We start from the raw sequence: 21,367 nt of genomic DNA, 5'->3' as shown, positions 1-21,367 counted from the left end.
CAACACTAGCAAACAAATCATCTACAAAACTGGAGTTACTAGTATGGATGAGTTAGGCCTGAACAAAATTAAATGAGCTGACAAAGTGTTTTATGAGAAATTGAGAAAGCCCGGCCACAACTATTTGGCCTTCTCAGAATCTATAAGTCAATTTATACAATATGCTTGGAATAAACTGGTACTATCTATTGACTACAAAGACGGCACATCAAAAAGATCAAGAGGTTAAGTTTGGGCTACATCAGCCAATCATACATTCAAAAAAACATTTTGGATTCAACTCAACAACAAGAGCGATCTCAAACAGCTTTTTATTACATTTTCCAATCAATAACAGTACAATTTAGTACAGTATCTATCTTGCATCCAGCTCACCGTGGAACACCAACAGACTGAAATGAAATACAAAAAGTGAAAAGGTACATAAGGGTGCAGAGCTCTATAATATTAATGGAAAGAGAAAAGGGAATCCATCTCAGTTGAATTGCATTTTCACTTGTGGCCACACACGAATACATCACATTTATTGTACATCATCGCAGAAAAAAGAAAAGTGAAAATATGTCACAACGTTAACAAAAGTGCTTCTGTATACAGTGAAATGTTGTCATTCAGATGCTCTGATTTTCAATTTAAGACCAAGAAAAAAAAATGTACAAAAGTTTTAGTATGGACAGTTTGTGAGGATGTTTTTGTTCCATTGAGTGTGAAGATTTGAAGGAGAGAAAAGGACTTGTCAAGGATAGAATTCTCACAATGATTGTTATAATTATTACAAAAATTGGCATCAATAGAACTGGTAAGCATAATTTACACTAAGTATGCAGTCAATATTAAGTCTTTCTCCATTCTTGCTCACTCTGGTGCATAGCGTTACCAGTATTAGTACATGATGTATGCAGAGTTTCAGCCAAAAAAAATTGGCTTCTATTAAGTTCAATCAATAGGTTACTCTCCTTTTCAGAAACCAAAAAAAAAAAAAAAAAAAAAAAATCTAGGATTTTTTGCACCATTGAAAGCAAGTCTACAGCATGCACATCTAAATTAACTCATGGCAGACAAAATTAAATGTCTTAACTTAAAACATCAGACCATTATTTTCAGACATTGATTTGTACATTTCATTCACAGAGTTGCAACTGCAGTCCCAAGCAAAGGAAGTGTCTATTTAGTCAGGTGAGGTGTTTCACTCAAAGTGGATACTAAACACAATCCCCCCCATCCATATAATAAAATCCAGCCATGCCCCAATTATCTCAGCACCTACCTTGCTACCCCACCCCTTCCCACCCAAAAGGCATGTACAAGAATTAAGGGGGTTAACTGGTTAAGTTACTCGTAATAACTCCTTTTGTACTGGAATGAGCATTCATAACTTATAGCATGTGCTTGGTTAGTTAACATAGTATTAGTTGAGAGGCAAAGCTTCTTCATGTGCAAAGGCTGTGATGAAACAAAAACAGCTAGTATATAAATACATCATGGACATTTTGAAAGCTGCTCGTGTAATATGATCCAAGCTTTTTTTACTTCTGCATGTTTTCTCTCATCTGTTTTATATGATTTAACCGGATTAGAAAGACAAAGCTGTAATTCAAACATATCTAAAACCACTAAAGAAATATGACAAAAAAGAAAGCCATCAAGAATAACAAACCATCAGAATAGAATTCTTTAAAAAAAAAAAAAAAAAAAAAAAAAGTTAAATAATTTGTACAATTACACTCCAACATTTGCTTTCAAGACGCACACATTTGCATGGGATGATAGTGTTGTTTTTTTCTTTCAAGGTAACATAAAATGGTCCAAGAAGGAATGCACAAGTTTCTGATTTGATACCACAGGAGATCCTTTCTTAACTAGGTGATAAACAATTGTGCTCTTCTTTGTGTAGGAAAGGCATTGGTTTCCCTTCGTTTTTGTGGTGTCCAAGTCAGTTTAAACAGTGTTGAAGAAGATGCTGTGAACATTCTGAAGTTGTAATGGTCTTCCAGTCAACTTTGGAGTTAAAAGAACATCTGGGAAACAAAGAGACTTAAATTTAGAATTTAACGAACCTATCCTGATCTAACACTTTGCTGATTTAACCTCTTGTCAAGTGTAAATTTAAGACTGTAATTGGAAAAGTCAGACTGAACAAAAAGCTACGTAATCACACAGATTGACTTAAGAATGTAGGGAGGGGGCTACTGTTCAATGTATATCTACAACTAGGCTGCAAAGTGAGTTTACGTTTATTTTTTCTTTACCAAATCATATACTCCAGTTCTATCTAGGGAATTCAGTGTAAAAGTATAACAAAACATACAGTTTCTACATTTTATGCCAGCAAAAGCTGTTCTGTCTCATGTTTTAAAGAAGTACTTTAATCTGAGTGAAGTTGTGGAATGTTTTTTTTCCTCAATTGTAAGAGGTTGAAAATGACTGAGGTGCACCAATTGACCAATAATAAATGCACCATCTCCAAAATCTTAAAGAAAAGAAAACAAAAAAAACAGCTTAACAAATACTAGAAACAGCTACCCTCCTGATGTTTGTCTACTGAAAATGTAGAGAGGAGAATGTTGATTTCACAGGTCAAAAGAAAAAGCAAAGATCCATTCAAGCTAGCAGCACAGCGAAAGACTAATAAACAGAAAGACATTTAATTGGACACACAACTCTCGAAGCTACAAGCGGACACAAGTTGTGCAAGAGCACACTGGTGACCACTCCAGCCAAGAAAAAGATGAGGCTACAGCAAAAGTGCAACTACGGGTTTTGCTAGGAACAGCCTTTGGTGCGGATGTAAGAAAATGTGAAACAATTAAAAAGAAATGTAACCTTCAGGCTTCAATTCCAGATCTTCAGAAAACTGTCCCAGGATCCTGTTGCAACTGCCATGCCATCATCAGTAACACCCAGGCAGCTAACACGGTTGTCATGTCCAGCCAACACACCTAGAAGAGTAGCACAGTTGTAATTTAGTCTACAGGGCTAAAAACAAGCAAGTAAACAGGTTAATGATATTGAACATTAATATCTATTTGTGTTCAGTATATGTAGCCATCTTACATCTAATTATTCACCCAAGATTATTTTTGTAACATGAAGGAAAGGAGGTTAATTATTCGACTGCATGCTTCAACTACTAACCAGCACGGTCAGCTTTTAGTGTGTCCCACACGTTACAGTTGAAGTCATCATATCCCGCCAGAAGAAGACGGCCACTCTTCGAGAATGCAACAGAGGTGATGCCACATATGATATTGTCATGAGAGTAGATCATTAATTCCTGATCAGCACGCAGGTCAAACAGCCTGCAGGTGGCATCATCAGAGCCCGTGGCAAAGGCGTTGCCGTTAGGGAAGAACTGAAAATTATAGAAGAGAAATCAATCATTAATGCACAATGAAGGAATACACAAAGTGCGATTTCAACAAAAAAATAGCTGAAACACTGTTTTGATGTTTGTTTGGTTTTTTTGAGTAACTTACACAGATGGCATTGATGTCAGACTCATGGCCAGTAAATGTCTGTCTGCACATGCCCTCTCGAACATCCCAGAGTTTAGCGGAGGCATCGCAAGCACCAGAGACGAATAACCGCGCGTCAGGGGCCAGTGACAGGCTCATGACATCACCTGTATGTCCAGCAAATGTGGTTGTCTGCTGGCCAGTCTCAATGTCCCAAAGTGCACTATAAAAACAAAATACAGGATTAAGATATGCCCTTTCTCCAACTTCCTACCTTTTGCACAAATATGCTAATTTGATAATAACTCAGTAATGAATCTCCATGTAGGCGATCCTTTTACTCACCAAGTGGTATCGCCAGAGCTTGTAACAATCTGGTTGTCATCAAGAAAGCGACAACAGGACAGGTATCCTGATATTGAAAGAATCAATAGGTGAGTTATCGATATGTTACTGCATGTCACGATATATAATTAGTAGTGCACTCCCATATTTGTACAAATATGTGTAATCAGCATTAGTAACAGTAAAAAAAAAAGTAAGCTTCTAGATTCATAAACATCTTAATTTTGGGAATTAGAGACACTGGTATTAACTGGTTTTTGCTCAGATAAGCGGCTGTACTGCCAGCAGTAGTTCTGTATTTTCTAGGTACATGTTTCTGAGCGGTTTTATCTATTTGTTTTCCATCTCTAGGCTCCCAGTCTCTTCATTATCAGAAATGGAAAATTGGATGAAAGGTAAAAACTGCATTTCAACTAACTGTTCAAATTTTCCTATAAATGTTGCAAAAATATGTTTATGAATACATTTTTAAAATTATGTTTCACCAATGATCTGCTAATTCTCTTAAAATGGTTTTATATGCAGCAAACAGTGTAGCATCAGAATGTTGAGTACAGCTTACAATCTTATAATAGCTGTAGATATTTCAGCTGACTACAAAGTGATGATATAAACCAGTCCTTTGTAATTTGCTTAAGAAATTATGTGACAGATGATTAAAAAAAAAAAAAAGCAAGAGAGTAAATCATATACCTGTATGTCCAGCGAGCTCACGGCTCACACGTACATTCCCCTCGCGTGTTTTCAGGTTGTAAATGGAGCAGATGTTGTCTAAACCACCACAGGCCACATAATTTCCTGAAGGTGCATATGCGCAAGTCATGACCCAGGAAGATCGAAGTGGAATGGCATGAACCTATAACAAAGGGGAAAACACACACAAAAATACAAATTTTGACAAAGAAAATTAAGAAAATTAGAAGTTAGAGTAGCCAGTTTTACTAATCTGGTAACAAAAAAAAAAATGTTTAAGAGCAGTCTTTTTTGAAAAAGTCATTAGTAAAAATATAAAATGACTCCATTTAAGCAGTATGGAGATTCTCTAAATCCAGGATGCCACTCTAACTAAGGAATGTACAATATCCATGACCGCTGTCATGCCTGAAGGTACTAGTGTCTGATATATACATTTCAAGGTCTAACTAATTCTAATGTAAGATTTCTTATTTTGAAGCCCACTGCTGTTATGCCCCAAAGCTAAAACAACTTAAGTGATATCCACACCAGGTCACCGAGTGGAGCATTAACATCCCAAGAATCAAGAGCAAGTAAAATGAGAGGAGAACACAAACACAAAACTTGTACTTTTTGGGCATTAGACAGTATTCTGTATGATCACGCCCGCATCTTTTCCATTGTGATGGAAACCTGATCATACATTTCGATCAATGAGCTGCTACTTAGCGACACTCACAGACAGCTAAATGTGGTAGCCTAATTTAACGAACGCTGAAACTGGCAGTGTTTCTCTTTGTGAGGCATTAATGTATCCGATATACAATTCTGACCTCAATCTAGCCTGCAATCCTCTCAGCAGGTGTACAGATACAATGGAAGGACGACCCTTTAATCTTTTAATTCCCCCCCGATATCCCCTCGTATCAAGTTCAATGTACATTTTTTCCGTGCCATTAAAAAAAAGCTGCTTCAATATACTAGAACTTCTGAGTATTTTAAAATTTCCTGTCTGTGGGCGTGAAAAGTGAGCACAATTGCCACATATACCTTTTATTCTTAGCTGAACTGCAACCGATTTTTAATTTGTTCCAAATGAATGAAACCTGGGAGGAGTTAAGTTTCCCTCCTCCTAATTCTAGTGTAATCTAATGAGATCCACAAAAATAGTTGCATACAGGAACTATATGAAAAAGCTGAACAAAGACATACAATGTCATTAAAGCAGAGTGTCAGAGACCAGGTCCATATCATTAATTTGTATCTACATTGCCAGCAAGTTTTGAAAATGCAGCCGTTTTTCATTTATTTGCATGTAGAGGACAACAGTGACGCGCCTTCACTGCATGTCTAATCTACTATACAAGTTGTAAGCTTTGATCTATCTCAACAAGATGATTGTTAACAGTGCAGATTCAACCACTACTACATTAATCCCCCTCGAAAAACATGACTTACCTTATTTGTGGTATAACTGTCCCAAATAATGAGTTTGCCATCTTGAGAGGCACTGACCAAGAGCCTACAAAAATGAGAGCAGTGATATATTATACCTCTACAACATCCAAATCATTGGACAAAATCTATTTGTGGCTAGAATCTTAAACAAAAAAAAAGGAATAAGGACAAGAGGATAAAGATGTCTGCCAAACTGCTGAAAAACTGAATGTGTCAAACAGCTGTTTTCAAGTAATCGAGTATTAACCGCATCAGTATAAACGACTGCTATGTTTAGGCAGCATCTAACATTTGACATAAAGCACAAACAGAATGAAACAATGTAAACAAAACATCCCTACACACCATAAGTCATAAATTCTGCCATTATGTTTACCTGGAATCTGTTCCCCAATGCATGGCATAGATTTTAGCCAGATGACCCCGCAGCGTTCGTCTTGTACGCATCTGGATTCGTCCAACGGGGTCAATATTAGCTGTGATCTGCAAAACATTATATATTCTGGTTCATTTCTGACTGTCAATAGGAATCTTGTCAACAAGAACTATGAAGAATATTTGTTGGCAACCTTTTTTTTCGTCACCCAACAAAAAAAAAAAAAAGACTAAAACTAAAATGAGAACAAAAACATGCGGCCAGCCCGCCGACATTTATACAAGGTAAGCCTGAACGTTACTTTCAGTCGGCTATCTCTGGTGTTACCATCAGAGGGAATGAGTAAATTACAGCATAAATGTCGGCGGTCGAACGTCTAAATCTTCCTCCTAGTTGTTCAAAGTGTGAACACTACTTTAGTGAACAAGTGAGTGAATCCAGCTTCTGAATGATCAGCTGTTCTGCGACTGAGAGCACATTTAGCTGTGGTAAGCTAGGTCAACAGGAACAACAGAGCGAGCGCTTCTGTTCAAATGGACAAAATCTGGAAGTGACAACTGGATTCACTGAGGAGAGTCAGTCTGTTGAATTACTGCAGAGCAAAGTGACACGGACAGTGTGTGTGAACGGTGCCTTTTCCACTAACCTTGCAACAGATGAGAACAATACTTGTAACCATGGTAACTATACACAACAAAGATTGCGATAGCTGTAGCCTCAAAATGCTTGGCAGATTAAAAAAAAATGAATAAAAATGCATCACAAAAATAAGACTAAACTGTCACTGATGAAATCTAAGTGTCTTTTCTAATTTTAATAAAACTAATATACATTTTCAAGAACAGACCAGGACTAAAACTGAATCAAAATTAAGTGCCAAAATTAACCCAGAATTTAGACCAAACCTTTTTCAACCTAAGATTGCTTTGTTAAATGTTACCTGTGATAGTGTGGCATCTGCACATGCTTTCCTGGCATCCTGAAAGAAGAAAAGTCAAATCATTAGGGCAAAAATTCTCCATTTTTAATGATAATTGATGGTATGGCATATGGGAAAGTGTTTAAAGAAACTCACTCTGATCTGATTTTTGAGCTGCTCTGCCTCTTGGCGTAACTGGTCCAGTTCACTCATTTTATTCCGCTTTTTTAATTACTTTTCTCCAGCTACCGGGGCACTTGTTGATCTAAAAAAAGAATAGAGAGAAGCACTTTAATCATTCACACAAATCTTAATTATAATTTCAAGGTCATATTTTTTTTAAGCAAAGAACCCAACTCGCATACAACCGGGAGTTGCTGGAGCCTTTTCAGCCGGCTCATTGTCAGTGATTACACTGACGTTTCAAATGACTAAACTGTTTACATACGATATATAATATGTACAGTTCATGGTTCAACCTTAGTTTCCCACCTCAATGTCACTAACATAATCCTGACACACAATTTAGATTGCCAGACAAATCCTGTTAAGGCATGACTTTCCAATGATCCGAAAAGCAGTCATTATCCTGTTGACCTCAATCCCTGGGATACTCAGAATTTTAGCCAAGTGATCAATAAGCCACTTATATTAATACAAAGCCTTGAGGCACTCTCAAAAGTTCATCTAATAAAACACTTTTTAAAAACTCAAAGTTGTGATCGAGCGGCATGCTCCAAATATAATAAACATACCTTGAACTACACCCGACCTCGTTAATCAAAGCAAACTGATATATTCTTTCAAAGTCATTTCGAGACAGTCATTTTAGGGAAGCCAGAAAAATCACAGCAGATAAGACGACGACGGGACAGTTCCTCCTCAGCAAGACACTGGCTTCATTTGCGAGGACTGTAAAGACTGATTTAGACAATTACTCTATAAAACAATACTCCGTATATTCAGCATTTTTGAATTGACGAAAACAAAACAGAGAAGAAAAAAAATGGTAAGAGCAAGCAACTTTGCAGCATACTGTGACGCATCCGACTGCTTGATGACATATGCGCAGTCTAAGTCTGATCATTTTTGGCAATAAAAAGCAGTTTTTGCAAAGTGACAACATGGTGGCAACATGACCGCAAGCAACCTATAATCAACATCTAATAATCAATATAGTGTCTTATTTTGAATAAGGTCACTAGTTGGGTTTAGTTTGTGAACATGGTCACTGATCCCTTACCAACTCTAGTTATCCTGGAAAATGGATAACCCTGTGCTCAGATCCAACTAATTAATTATTCAAGCGTGTTGAACAGAAGTACATTACAAAACACATTTCTAGTGATAATAACGTTCAAATGTGAATGTTTCAAATGATACTCAAGTTGTTTTTTTTCTATGATACTGAATCAGACACAACGCCATTTCTGACAACACCCAGAAAACTGGTTAACAAACCAAAAAAATAGTATGCATGCAATTTTGACCAAATGCAACATCAGTTAGGATTGTTTAAGTTACAGTAAAAACGCTGATGAATCAACTTTAACAAAAAAAAGGACAAACTTCCTTTCAAAAGGCAACTGTCTAAGGATATCTAACATGACACTGGAAGATTACAACCAAGAAAATACATGGTTTAAGTACTTGCATCACTTATAAAAACTACAATCTATGCAAGCTGCCATCTATGAGTAACTAATGGGCCCTTTTATCTTCATAAAAGCCTGCTATGACAGAAATTCGCATTACGCGTGTAACAGTTCGACATCACGATACGAAAAAATTACACTAAAGAAAACTAAAATTCAATGAAAATTTAACACAGATTACAGATAGAAATTAATTCACTTTAACCAACCTTGCGTTCCTAGTCACCTTACCTGGTGTATTTCAGTCAGTAGGCCTATGTCACTGGAGGTTTCAGGACAAGAGTGAAAATCTTCTGTACCTGACTACGGTATCCTTTAGGCCCTCTGATTGGCTGACCTTTTTAACACAGGTTATCCTCTTACACTCATTAATCTTATAATAAACGTGTCATGGAATGCAATTATTATGCGGTATCATCAAGGGACAGCAAAATGCTGTTCTCACCTTGAAAACCTCGGAAAATATAGTTGCTATTTTAAAACTATATTCTTTACTTTTCTCAAACTGATGTAAATTGTTTTTGCACGAGACAATGAAAATCAAGTTATATCAGTTGTGCTGAATTATATTTTCAGATAAGAAGGTTTACCAATGCCCACAATAACGTATGATTAGTGTCTTGTGCATTTTCTCTTTACGTTTAACATAATAAATGTATTAAACATTGATGTATAAAATGTCTTTTCATTTGGGTTTAGGCAGTTATGTGCAATTTTTTGCACATAATGTTTCAATAATGATTAATTGACTCATATACAACAAAATGATGCTACTTATAATAAGTCAATTCTTTACTTTTAGTTGCAGTTATGATTGATGAAAATAAAGGCTTTTGAGTTAAAACTGAAAGGTTCATGTGAAAACGCTCTTCAATGATAAACGGCAAAATTCACAAACTGTTCAAAATCAAATGAATACAAGATGCAATTTCTTGTCATTTGACTGTTTTTATAGGAAAGTCTAAAACGGCAGCATTAAATCAGGAAATAAGATAGCCAGGAGTAATATTACACATCTGAGTTTTAAATATTCCACATTAAGAAATATTATTTCCTATTGACCTCTATGGATGCTTACAGTTAAGGAGTTCCTCTGCCTCATCACTTCTCCTTTCCAAGCGCCTGATCAGGGTCAGCTGACTGCTTGATAAACAATGAGCAGTGGCAAACAGCCTGGAGTTGTAGCTCGCTAGCTGTTCTCAGGTCCCTTAAGGGCAGTCTGTGCCTGCTACTCTCTGAAGTCAAACGTGTCTCCTAAATTTCTAGTTAAAGTTTACAAATGTATCTCTCTCTGCAATAGGTAGCTATACATCTGTTCTTAAAAGAACACGACAGTCGATCTGTACTGTTAAAAGATGATAATGCAATGTTTCACAGTCTTAAGCTGGATCATAGAAAAAGACCATAACCAGCAATATCACTGAGCAACTCTATAATCCTAAAAGCTAAAATCCTCAGTCAACGAGGCTCTAATCCTATCCATGTCCACTAACATAAACAGCTGGCAAAGCCAACCCAGGCATTAGAAATATGTTTTCCCAATCATAAAAGGATGAGTTTAATCTTAATTCTTTTACACACAACATGATTATAGCAAGTGCCTGGATTTACACATTGCCACTGATATCAAAAGTCTAATACAGTCCATCTTTTCCATGTGTCCAGTATATATTAATTGGAGTGGTACAATTAATACAACTCTTGCTTTAATAAACTGGGATTAAATTGCATTTTCGGAAAATATTTTTTTTCATACAATTGGGACAATTAAAAGTAACAATAACAGAAATAACTGAGCTACTGTATGGCATAAATATTTAAGACTACATCGCAATACATACATTACATACGTTTCCTAAGTGATTTGTATGCTCAGGTTTACCTTGCTCTGTGTGCAGTGTACTGATAGTTGACTTAGTGCAGTTCTGTGATTTGCCTACAACAGTAGCATAGTTTGCATTGTATTCGAATGGCTGCCGGATAGCTGTTTCACTCAGTTTGTTTCTCTAATTTGTTTAGAAGGCTGGTCTACAGAGACTCCACACATTTTACATGATAAAATTTGCCCCCTGATGTTGCAGTAAGTATTAAACAATTAGTATCGGACTAATCTAATCAAATTCCTACATTTACTGTCCGCTGCACAATGTAATGACAATATGACTTGCACTGATGGAAATCTGAGAAGATGCAGCTAAACGCCATCTTGCAGACTGCTGTCCGCTAGTTAGCTTGCTAGCAGGCTTTTAAGTGTAGGCCTGCAGGCAGGGCAGAGCTAATACTCCAGAAAGCAATGTACTCAGTCACTTTATTTGTAACGATTACACTTATGATTCAAGAAATGTCCGGTAGACAAGCGAAAACGATTCGACCTCAGACCCGCTGAATTTCATAACAGATTAAACAAATAGCTAATAGCATCTAATGCAAAATAACGTAACCACAGCCACTTCAGGGTACACTCAGCTGCTCTTCCGCAATTACATGGAGTGCTATGTATTTAGCTTTTAAGCCAACAGAGTGGGGTAAACCGAGAAACTCGCTGCTTGCTCGGCCTCCAGAAATCCACTTACTCGCATACTAACAATCTCGTTAAAACAGACAGTGCCCGGTTGATTTAATTACGGCGTACCGGTATATTTATTTGGATCTCTAATCCAGCAGTGGATCCCGAGCCTGTAAAAACTGCAAGGTCGGGCGGCGATGGCCTGTTTGACTTCAGTGAGCAACAAATGCAAATACAGATGCTGGTTATTTTTCACAAAGTAGAAGAAAATGTACGATCCATCGCCGAACTGTCGGTTAGCTAACTGTGGACAGTATCTTAACGTTACCAACCAAAGGCGGTGCACCGGCGCGGCCGTTTCGTTGCAGAGGCAGTAATATGCTAACTTATTAGTTCGGTTTGTAAAAAAGGGTGTTAACGCGGCTACCACTCACCTTAATAAAGTGTAGCTGTTATATATACACAGTAGGGAATTTTCAAGTTAACTGGTGATGCTGACTGGTCTGCTACCGCCAATAACCAATATTTGCGGTTAATTTGTTTACGGGACGTTTATTGTTCCAGCCCAACCCAGTCTGTCATCATCAACTGACAGCAACATCTTTAAATCTAACACAGCGAGTAACGTTACAAGGCAAACCAAATGCTATGAAGCTTGAAATGAGCTTTGAAACATTATCACCACAGTTGTCCAATTACCTTCTGGCTATTAACTGCCCAGCACTCCCAAGTGCCGTGTTTTTAGGCCGAGAAACACCTCCGCTGGGCCGTCACTGACATCCAGCCTCACCGGCCAACATTAACGTTACTTCAACGGCAGCCACAAGCTTTCGTAACATTAGCAGTAGTTAACTCAACTGACTGAATACATGAGTCAGTCCCGCGGATATAAGTTTTGTGGCAAATCTGCTTATCCGCCGTTGCGGACACTCTTGTAGCTATTAATCTTTGCTTATGATTTAAAAAAAAAAAATAGCCAACTTAACGTTAGCTAACAGCAGCTATCGCTACCCCACCCCCGGGCAGTTCAATTCCGCCAACAATTCATCAGCTAATGGTATTAACGGTGACTGTGAAAAGATGTGAAAGCAGCATAATCGTCGCTTTATTTCACCTTACCTGGTTTAATTTGCGTTTGTTTTTGCGTTTTGGCATTGACTGGAAAACAACAAGACGGCGTATACCTCCGATCCACGCATCAACGAGCACCACAGCGCTAGCTCACTAACTAGCTAGCCAGCTAGCGTTAGTTTTCCGAGGAGCAGCCCTTCCCGAACGCAGGCTACAAGCTACGGAGCTCAGTCAACCAACCGGAGAGGGGAGGGGAGGGGAGGAAGAGGAGGAGGAGGAGGAGGAGGAGGTGGGGGGGGGATCACACCCACCAGCCTTGTACTGAAGACACTGCCCAGGCAGACTAAAAGGCTAATCTATAAAGTCACTATACCTCATTCAACAAGACGGCCTACTGTCTCCCTTTTGCCAAGCTTAACATCTGCCCTTTCCGTAGTAACACTCTCGCCCGGCCATCGAACGACGAGATGGGCGCGGTAACCCTGCAGTCGGCGCTGGGAAACCCCACGCTGCAGCAGCGATGGGAAGACAACCGTCGATTGGTGTCTTTTTATCTACAGCTGGAGATGCTCCTGCTGCTGCGGCTGCTGCCTCTGCTATCAATCACTTTGAGCAATGTTTAGCACTTCACATTTGCTATAAATGCATTATATATATAAGAGTGGATTGAAAGTCTAGAGAACATGTTTTTCGGTCTGTTTAAATGCAACCCCAGCCTAACTGAAAGGCTGAGTCGTCAGTCAGGCCGCGACTCAGTTTCTAAAGTAGGAAGTGGTGATTTCAGCAGAGCTCCATCTAATAATAACATTGTCAACAACATTTTTCTGGCCCTGGCTGACTAGGAAATAGTGATTGATTTGTTTTATTAATGGATTATCAGACAAAAAACAAAAATCCAAGGGATAACATGTTAAAGTGAAAGCACTTATTTCCATGGTTCAAAGATGTTAAAAGACAAACATAAAGAGGCACAGAGAGAAAGATGGTTGTTACAAATGTGCACAATATTTTACACCTGGTTGTCTTCTGATGTGATTAAAATTATTGCTCCAACCTCTTCTTTTAAATGCTCCAAAGTGTAAATATAAAGAGAGACGTCTGCATTTAGTTATTGGTTCTTCTGTGACACAATGCTGGTAAACTGTCACAGTTAAACATCCCTTTACCTGAAATGCACAAAAATAATTATCTATGTGCTACACACTAACTATTATTTAGCATATAGTTTGCTGGATAGACAAACGCAATTATCCTTAAAGTGAAAATATGTTGTCACAGTCTGTACCTCAAACAAATAAAGATGCTAATGCAGGCAATATCCACATGGTTGGAACTAAAAAAAATAAATGCTTACAGGTGAGTGATGTGAAAAGGGACTGATACATTTTCCACTAAATCTGAATTTGTGTTGATCAAAAGAAGAAAACTCTCCAAGGTCAAGAATGGGCCTCCATGCTCAAGAACAAAAGGTAACTTCAACCACACCTCTAATCTGTGTCAAGCCCACCTTTACCTGGTTAACTCATCCTCTCCTGTTTGTCACAGTTTTCCCGAACAATTCTCCCATCCCTTACCTACATTGATTAAACTTCCACTCCTTCATTCATCCCTGTTCTTCCCCACACCTATTCGTCCCCTCATCCGTCCTGGCATCTCTTCCATCTCCCCTCTTTCTCTCAGTCCTGTGCACATCTTTACCATCTCTCTGTTGTTTAGATACTGTCTGGGGCTTGAGTGACACAACACCTGAGACATATCCCCCCAGTCTCCGTCTTCCTGGCCTCCTGCTCATCTATCCCAGACCAGTGTACTTGATAACTTCCTCCTAATCCTAATTTCATCCCCTTTCTTACATCCATATCCTCACCATTCAATATTATCTTACATCACTAAAGCTTTCATTCAAACATTGTTTTGGCATGTTCTTACTTGTGAAGGTATAAAATTGAGATTGAAAATGTATTTTTGACCATTTAAACAGTAGTTAACTAACAATTCTCAAGGTTAAATTAATAACAAGGCACAGAGTATTAGAAGGCATAAGACATTAATAATTTTGAGTCATTTATCCAGCCTTTAAATGAGGTATCTCTGGATGCATGTATTGGTTTATAGTGAATTTACTCCAAACTTCATTTCCTTGAGTTTCCTTAATTGGTTTTATACAAGTCCAAGAATAGATTCTGGCCAATTTCAACTGTAATTTGGCTACTTTTTAAAGTTCTGTCAATTTTTTGACCACCCTCTTCTACAACGTTGATCTATGTTCTTCACAGTGTCGGTAAAATGAAGGCCATCCACATGAAGTGAAATGAAAAGGCAGTGGAGTCTGATAATCACACTATCTTTATCATGGCTTGTCAACAGCATTTTGATATTACCATTCAACCACGACATGCAAATCAATTGGGTTGTAAAGATGCAGAAGCAGGAAGAAAAACATTTTCCTGCATTGCGTTGCGTGGTCATAAACAATATTGCTTTGTAGACACAAATTCTCAATGCAGCTGTATGTAAATTGCAGACAAATGTACCACCACCATCACTGAAAAACATATTAAACCTTTTCATACATCATGTTAAGTGTCTTTTCCACTGAGTTTTGTAGGTCCAGAAGAACCTAATTAATGTATTCTGATAATTTCAGCCAGTGAAACTGACCAGCATAATAATTTATTCATTCTTTCTTTCACAAGGTTGATCCAAACGTTACTGTATCTAAAATGAAACTATGTTTTGTAACTGACTTGATGAGGTTGACTTCAGTTGAGGTTCAGTCAAACAATGGCCTTAATCCTTATATACTGTTTGGAATAAATTTGACCCATTTTGACAATTGAAATCAGTAAAAACACCACTAATGACATTCTTTAAGCCTGAAGTTTTATGACTTTTCCTGATGTGGCACAGAATATACAAACATGGAAATATTTCAAAATTATTTATTTTTGGTAGAAATATTTGCACAATGAGGGTCTTCTGGGTCAAATTTGACCCGTATTTATTGAAAGGAGTCACTAGAGGGGATCAAATCAAGGTAAAGATTATGTTATGTTAAATTATATGGGGATCTGGAAATAGTGAAACTATAAATTGGCATGTCTGTGTATTTCTATTATTGGGACAGTGGGGACAGAGCTCAATGGGGACGGTGACACTGTCACTAGAACTGCCTGTGTTCCCACCATGTTGCTACATTTGCCAGGGTTCCCACCCAGGTGGGCATCTGCACCTGCAAACAAGCCTATACAAAGTAACAAATCAAACCCATCATTTACCACACAACCAACACAGTGGTTGCCCAACATAGTCCTCTCTGAAGTGGAAGGCAGCTTTCATAGGACCTTAAGTACTCGAGCCCCTATTTCACTGATTTGGTGGAGTGGAAGGAGTGATTTGTTGGATGTGTTATTCCAATGTGAAATTGGAGACAGTGAGTGGAAGAGAAAGTGGTAAAAGAGGAAAACAACAACAACATAGAGAAAATGGAGGAAAAGTCCTTGTGACTTCTCTCATGCAAAGGCGATGCCACCTTCCCCACAAACCAGCCACAGCAGCACAGTAGTCTGAATCTAGCCCTGATCAGTCTGCAGTACCACAATCAATTGTCACAAGGGGACAAAAGAGAGCGAGATGCAACTTCTGCACTACAAAAAAGGGCTGTAAAAGCAATGGGTTGTTTTGGTTTTGGTTTTGGTTTTTTTTTTGCAGTTTTGTTAGTTTGAAATATCTGAAATTTGAACCAGTTTGTTGTTTTGCTTTATGACTAATACACTCAATGCAGAGTTGATTGTGTACAACTGACAGAAAAGGAGGGCATGTGGTTCATGGACAGTGCTGATTGATGGTTTTAATGGTTATAATGACCATTATACCATAATACCATTCAATAATGTTGCTGCATCCTTCACTTTCAATAAAATTCCTAGAAATAATTATGGCTGTTTTGTTCTCCTGTTTTAGATAACAATCGATCATAATATAGTTTGATTATTAAAGTATTTTCTCTATAAACAAATAGTGTAAGAAAACACTCTCTGCTCTCTGAAACATTAATGAAGGATAAATCACCCATTTATCAATGACTGATAAGATATATATGGATGTCAAATACATTTGAAAAATCTGGTATAGTGACTTATTATAAAGGGAAACTTGAACTGAGTCAAAAATTACCCATCCCATACTATGAAGGATCAGAATATGAATAGTACGTAAGGGTTAATAATGTTAAAGGTTCCATCATGATTGTGCAAGAATAGAATATGGGATTGAAAAAATGACATTTTAATTAAAGTTTTTTGAATATATTTATGTAATTGTCAACAATCAGCTAATGTAAATATTAAGTCCCAATACTTCCAGTTAAAATGTTAAATTTTTTATTTTTGGTTTTCTACATATCTCCATTCAAACTCGATGAGTACACATCATCAGGATCATTGGAGCCATGTGGCATACAGAGATTCATAGCTCTTCCCTTCGGCTGACAAATGTGAAATTCTTAATGTTCCCATTGCAATGTTGGAAATAACTTCTTGTAGATAAGTGCCTCCTTATTTGGCTGCCTGCTCTCATAAGAGCCACTGGGGGCTGCACAAACACCTGCTAATGGTTCACAGAAAGCTAATTGCAGTTCCCAAAAGTGGAACATGTGATGTTGAGGTCACAGAAAATACATTTTATTGCTTACATATTTCGACATCTTATCTTCAGCACTTTCTGCATCATTACTTAATGATAATGTGTGTTTTTTCAAACTAATTGCAAGTTTACCAAACTAGTTATTTTTCAATATGGTGTATAAAATTTCTTGCTTGAGATCAGTATCCAAATATCCCTCATGGGTGTTAAGTTAGTCCATCCTTTAAGTGCCATAAAAGGTCTTGAAGCAAGCACCCCTAAACTCTGGGGAAAGAGCATCAGAAGTGTAGTTACGATGAGGCTAAGACATCCTCTCATTTTATAACTCTTGTCAGTGCACACAGTGCTTGTCCTCAGTCGTGTTTGTATTACCAGAAAAAAATGGTGAGTACCTTTTAACTTGACCTAGGAAATAACCTCACATAATATATCTAATTACCACTATTAAGCTCAACATAAAGTAATTCCAGAAGCTTTAATAATTCCTGCTAACTTCTAATATCAAACACTGCAGCTTCCTAAACAACCACCCTCATTTCTTCCAGGTCAGCAAGTTAACACAAGAGCAGATCACAGAGTATAAAGGAGTTTTTGAGATGTTCGACGAAGACGGGAATGGAGATGTGAAGACGCAGGAGCTGGAGAGGCTGATGAGTTTAATGGGAATCAATCCTACAAAGAGAGAGCTCAGCCAGATGGCCAAAGATGTGGACAAAGATGGTGAATATAAGCTTGCTGTGTAGCTGTAAACACCCAACACTATGGAAGCAAATAAACAAATTCTCTTAAAATCATTTAACTAAAATCATAACAATGGTTATTCTTATCGTTGATCAAGTTTTAGATAATATAATTACAATTATAAACAGCATAAAACTTGAATTACAACTTCAGTATGTATACCCGTAAAATCAAGTGTACGGTTCTGCTATAAATTCTACCTTTGTGAATGGTATTGACAGTGTATTGACTGTTATACAGCCACAGGGGTGATGGTGCATTTGACCGTGTTATAATGTAAAATGGTTCTACTTACATACATGAGCAACACCTTTAAAATGCTTTTAAGCAATGCTTTGCATGTATTCTGGGCTGCATGTGGAAGTGATGATAAAGTAGAAGCTTTATCTGTCACAAGTTCAGCCCAAGCCAAGTAAGCAATTAAAGTGCTGACTTAGGTTCTGTAATGATAGCCTGGCCATTCACATTAGCCAGAGTTGGCAATCACCATTAGCTTAAGTGCTGGTAGATGGATGAAATAGATGTCTATAAAATCAAATTAATCTTAATGTCTTTGTAAGTAGTCTTTGCCGCTGATCAAGTCCAGGTTTTAAGTGCAAATCCAGTCAGATTTAGGATTCATAAAGCAGACTCATGTGCAACTTTCTAAGGGAATAAAATCTTCCAAATTTCATTATACTGTAAAAAAAAAACAAAACATTATCTAACACTGCAGTATTCTGCTCTGTTTACTGCAGGTATCCACCTTTATCACTGGGTGGCAGTGTTTCACTATGTGTGATTTGTGTAAAGTGGCCTTCATTCTATAAAAAGACTGATGATGATGCACTCATGGTTGTACACGAACACGCACACAAACAGTCATCCAAAGACATGATTGGAATTTACCATGAAAGAAATGAAACATCCTGAAACTGGACTGATGGACACAGTTTCTGTGACCAGTTTAACTTACTTTATTTAGTTATTTGTTTACCAGAGATGTTATTGATATTTATTCTTCTCTAATTCAAATTTGCTATTTTTTTTCCTGAATTTTAGCAAAATCAAAATATTTAGTGCCCTAATAATAATTTCCTGCCATCACTGTGAATTCATATTTAAATAGCAATTATTAATCATGCAAGAAAGTCATAACAGAACAGAAATGGAGGACTGTATCTCCCATCAAAGTACTGATCTTCTGCACCACGCTTTTCTGCCTTCTGCTGATTTAAGGTGGACTTCTTTTCAATGGACTTTCTCTGATATAAATCTTCATTTCACATCAAGTCAAGTTTCATAGCTGACAGATTTGAACTATTTGTATCATCTGTTATGTTATAATTTGCCATTTTCCTTCTTGTTTCCTATTCCTATTAACCTTCTCTATACTCTCTCTCTGAACTGAGAGAACAAATATAATGCGGCCATTTTTATGAATTCTATTTTGGCATCAAAGTCATATTGCAGAAATTTGAGAATGTTTGCTTTAGAGCAAATTGTGATTAATGCTGAGTTTGTTCTAGCTGTAAAACATAGTTACATTTTAAAATCTCTGGGTCTCAGCTGTATATACATAAATGTTTTCACCCAAATACAACAATCTAGGTGCTTTAAAAATTAAGCTGAAATGTTTTTGTTTTGCATATTTGTAAAGCACCTTCCTGCAAAATGGAAAATGGAAGATGCTGTAACATCACTAAACAATTTGTCTGTCTAAAAGAAACCTTTTTCTAGGACAATTCTGGAAATAAAGACTTCAGAGATACACTACGGTAGGATGCAGATAATTGTAGATAATTATTGTTAGATAATTATCATTAAAGAGCGATGTGTTGTCCTAGATTATCTTTCATTTCACTGCATATAAAGATCACATCCCCTTGAATGTACTACTTTTCTTCTCTGTGTACAGTATGTCTATATTTACTGTTTGTATCTGTCTATCCAACAAATCTGATTAACAAAAGTTACTGTGCTGCACACTCACAATGTTGTTTTGTTTGTATTGGTTATTTTTGTGACATTTCAGGTAAAGGGATATTTAACTGTGACAGCTTTCTGGGTCTAATGGCGCTGTACCACGAAAGAACCAAGAACCAGGATGCTGAGCTCAGAGCTGCTTTTAAAGTATTTGATAAAGAGGCCAAAGGATATATTGACTGGAACACACTCAAGTAAGAATAATATTTCCAAGAAAAAGTCAAACAAACTTTTCCTCTATGAATGAGTAAATTCTTTATTAGCTTTATGTTGACCCATTGCACCATTAACAAACTGATATATAATAAATTATTTACACCATTAAAACTTTTTATACTAGTAACACTTTAATGTTTCCTTTATATTTAATATTCATTTCCAGATATGTACTAATGAACGCAGGGGAACCGCTTAATGAGATTGAGGCAGAGCAGATGATGAAGGAGGCAGATAAAGATGGAGATGGAACCATCGATTATGAAGGTATCTGTTCTAAATTATAGGCCATAACCACTCAAAAACTACTTTTCTTTGGTTGAAAATATATATTTAATGTTGGAAGACAGATGTCATGGTGTACATTTTAATATTACAGCATAACTTTTTTTTGTAGAAATTCTTACTTTTTAATCTTTCTGGTTGTTTTCTTTCTGTGAAAAGTGTCCATATAAATAAATAAAGATAATCCATTATGTTTCTACAAATTTGATATTCTTCTTAAGAATAAATGCAACATTCATTATAGTTAAAAAAGCTTGAAAAGTCACTTTTCAGATTCCATGACTCCATAACTCATTTAACCTGTCACACATTAACATTTATTGGAAATCCAGAAAACACCTGTGTTTTGTTGTTTTGTTGTTGTTGTTTTTCTTTTCTCTTTGGTTTATTTATTGTTGTTGTTGTTGTTGTTGTTGTTGTTTTGGGGTTTTATTTTTTTGCTCCTTGTAACAAGGATTGTATTTCAGTTACAGAGTTTTGAAGAGTTCTGTTACAAAAAAAAAAAAAAAAAAAAATCCTCAGATATCAAGATATGAGATTAAAGACAAAAACGTGATATTATTTTTATTTGAACTCTTTCAGAATTTGTGGCCATGATGACCGGGGACTTGTTCAAAATGAGCTGAAACTGAAAATGAAAGAAACTGCTCTCCCTTCAAACCTCGTGGACATTTTGCTGCCATTGTGAAAATAGTGAATGTGATCCAATGATACATGATTATAAAACAGGAAAACCGTCATTTTAGTTTTCAGCATATTTCTGGTTGAACTAATGAGTGTGTGCAACCACACATCTGTGTGTCTTATGAATAAGTGTACAAATCATTCACATTAAAGTGAAAAATCATAAAAGTGATTCGCCAGTTTTTTTTTTTCTCCTTGTATGTTTGTTTAAAAAACACACGAGCAGTGAATTCAGGTCATTGTGACTTAGAGAAAAGACATCATAGGGTTAATTTCCTCAGCCCTGCCACCCGGATGCAGTCATTCACATGGGCCTGACAGCATCTGGTGTGTGCAGAGCCATTAAATCCCATTCTCATCTCTGCAAAGCCA

The 21,367-nt window shown here is 37.0% G+C and overlaps 2 protein-coding genes across 7 annotated transcripts; one reads left to right on the top strand and one right to left on the bottom strand.

Moving 5' to 3' along the window:
• Positions 1-292: 292 nt before the first annotated feature.
• On the bottom strand, positions 293-12,976 carry gnb1b (guanine nucleotide binding protein (G protein), beta polypeptide 1b). 4 transcript variants are annotated; one of them, XM_044347728.1, is made up of 11 exons: positions 12,834-12,976; positions 7,385-7,493; positions 7,250-7,288; positions 6,310-6,416; positions 5,934-5,997; positions 4,494-4,656; positions 3,801-3,867; positions 3,477-3,678; positions 3,136-3,352; positions 2,824-2,939; positions 293-2,018 (listed from the first exon to the last, which is right to left on the bottom strand). In XM_044347728.1, exons 2-10 carry the CDS (start codon positions 7,439-7,441, stop codon positions 2,833-2,835), a joined length of 1,023 nt encoding a protein of 340 aa, XP_044203663.1. In that variant the 5' UTR covers positions 7,442-7,493; positions 12,834-12,976; the 3' UTR covers positions 293-2,018; positions 2,824-2,832. The 4 variants fall into 4 exon arrangements, with proteins under 4 accessions (XP_044203663.1, XP_044203662.1, XP_044203665.1 ...); XM_044347727.1 differs by lacking the exon at positions 12,834-12,976 and adding an exon at positions 12,509-12,788; XM_044347730.1 differs by lacking the exon at positions 12,834-12,976 and adding an exon at positions 12,089-12,495.
• On the top strand, positions 10,883-21,125 carry LOC122980041 (calmodulin-like protein 6). 3 transcript variants are annotated; one of them, XM_044347731.1, is made up of 6 exons: positions 10,909-10,963; positions 13,880-13,929; positions 17,650-17,824; positions 19,860-20,004; positions 20,193-20,293; positions 20,894-21,125. In XM_044347731.1, the coding sequence occupies exons 2-6, from the start codon at positions 13,903-13,905 to the stop codon at positions 20,935-20,937; spliced, it is 492 nt and encodes a 163-aa protein (XP_044203666.1). In that variant the 5' UTR covers positions 10,909-10,963; positions 13,880-13,902; the 3' UTR covers positions 20,938-21,125. The 3 variants fall into 3 exon arrangements, with proteins under 3 accessions (XP_044203668.1, XP_044203666.1, XP_044203667.1); XM_044347733.1 differs by lacking the exon at positions 13,880-13,929 and having other exon boundaries at positions 10,883-10,963; XM_044347732.1 differs by lacking the exon at positions 10,909-10,963 and having other exon boundaries at positions 13,881-17,488.
• The last annotated feature ends 242 nt before the right edge of the window (positions 21,126-21,367 follow it).

This window comes from Thunnus albacares, chromosome 4 (genome assembly GCF_914725855.1).
Source record: "Thunnus albacares chromosome 4, fThuAlb1.1, whole genome shotgun sequence".
Classification (NCBI taxonomy): domain Eukaryota; kingdom Metazoa; phylum Chordata; class Actinopteri; order Scombriformes; family Scombridae; genus Thunnus; species Thunnus albacares.
Note: the sequence above shows the minus strand (reverse complement) of the source record. Positions and strands in the feature narration are given on the sequence as shown.

Excerpts from the sequence above, each read along its gene's own strand:
- gnb1b (XM_044347728.1), bottom strand. The coding sequence starts at position 7,441 with ATGAGTGAACTGGACCAGTTACGCCAAGAGGCAGAGCAGCTCAAAAAT. Across the intron at positions 3,679-3,800 it reads AGCTCTGGCGATACCACTTG|TGCACTTTGGGACATTGAGA; the intron begins GTGAGTAAAAGG and ends TTGTTTTTATAG. Across the intron at positions 3,353-3,476 it reads CTGACATCAATGCCATCTGT|TTCTTCCCTAACGGCAACGC; the intron begins GTAAGTTACTCA and ends TATAATTTTCAG.
- LOC122980041 (XM_044347731.1), top strand. The coding sequence starts at position 13,903 with ATGGGCCTCCATGCTCAAGAACAAAAG. Across the intron at positions 13,930-17,649 it reads TCCATGCTCAAGAACAAAAG|GTCAGCAAGTTAACACAAGA; the intron begins GTAACTTCAACC and ends CATTTCTTCCAG. Across the intron at positions 20,005-20,192 it reads ATTGACTGGAACACACTCAA|ATATGTACTAATGAACGCAG; the intron begins GTAAGAATAATA and ends ATTCATTTCCAG.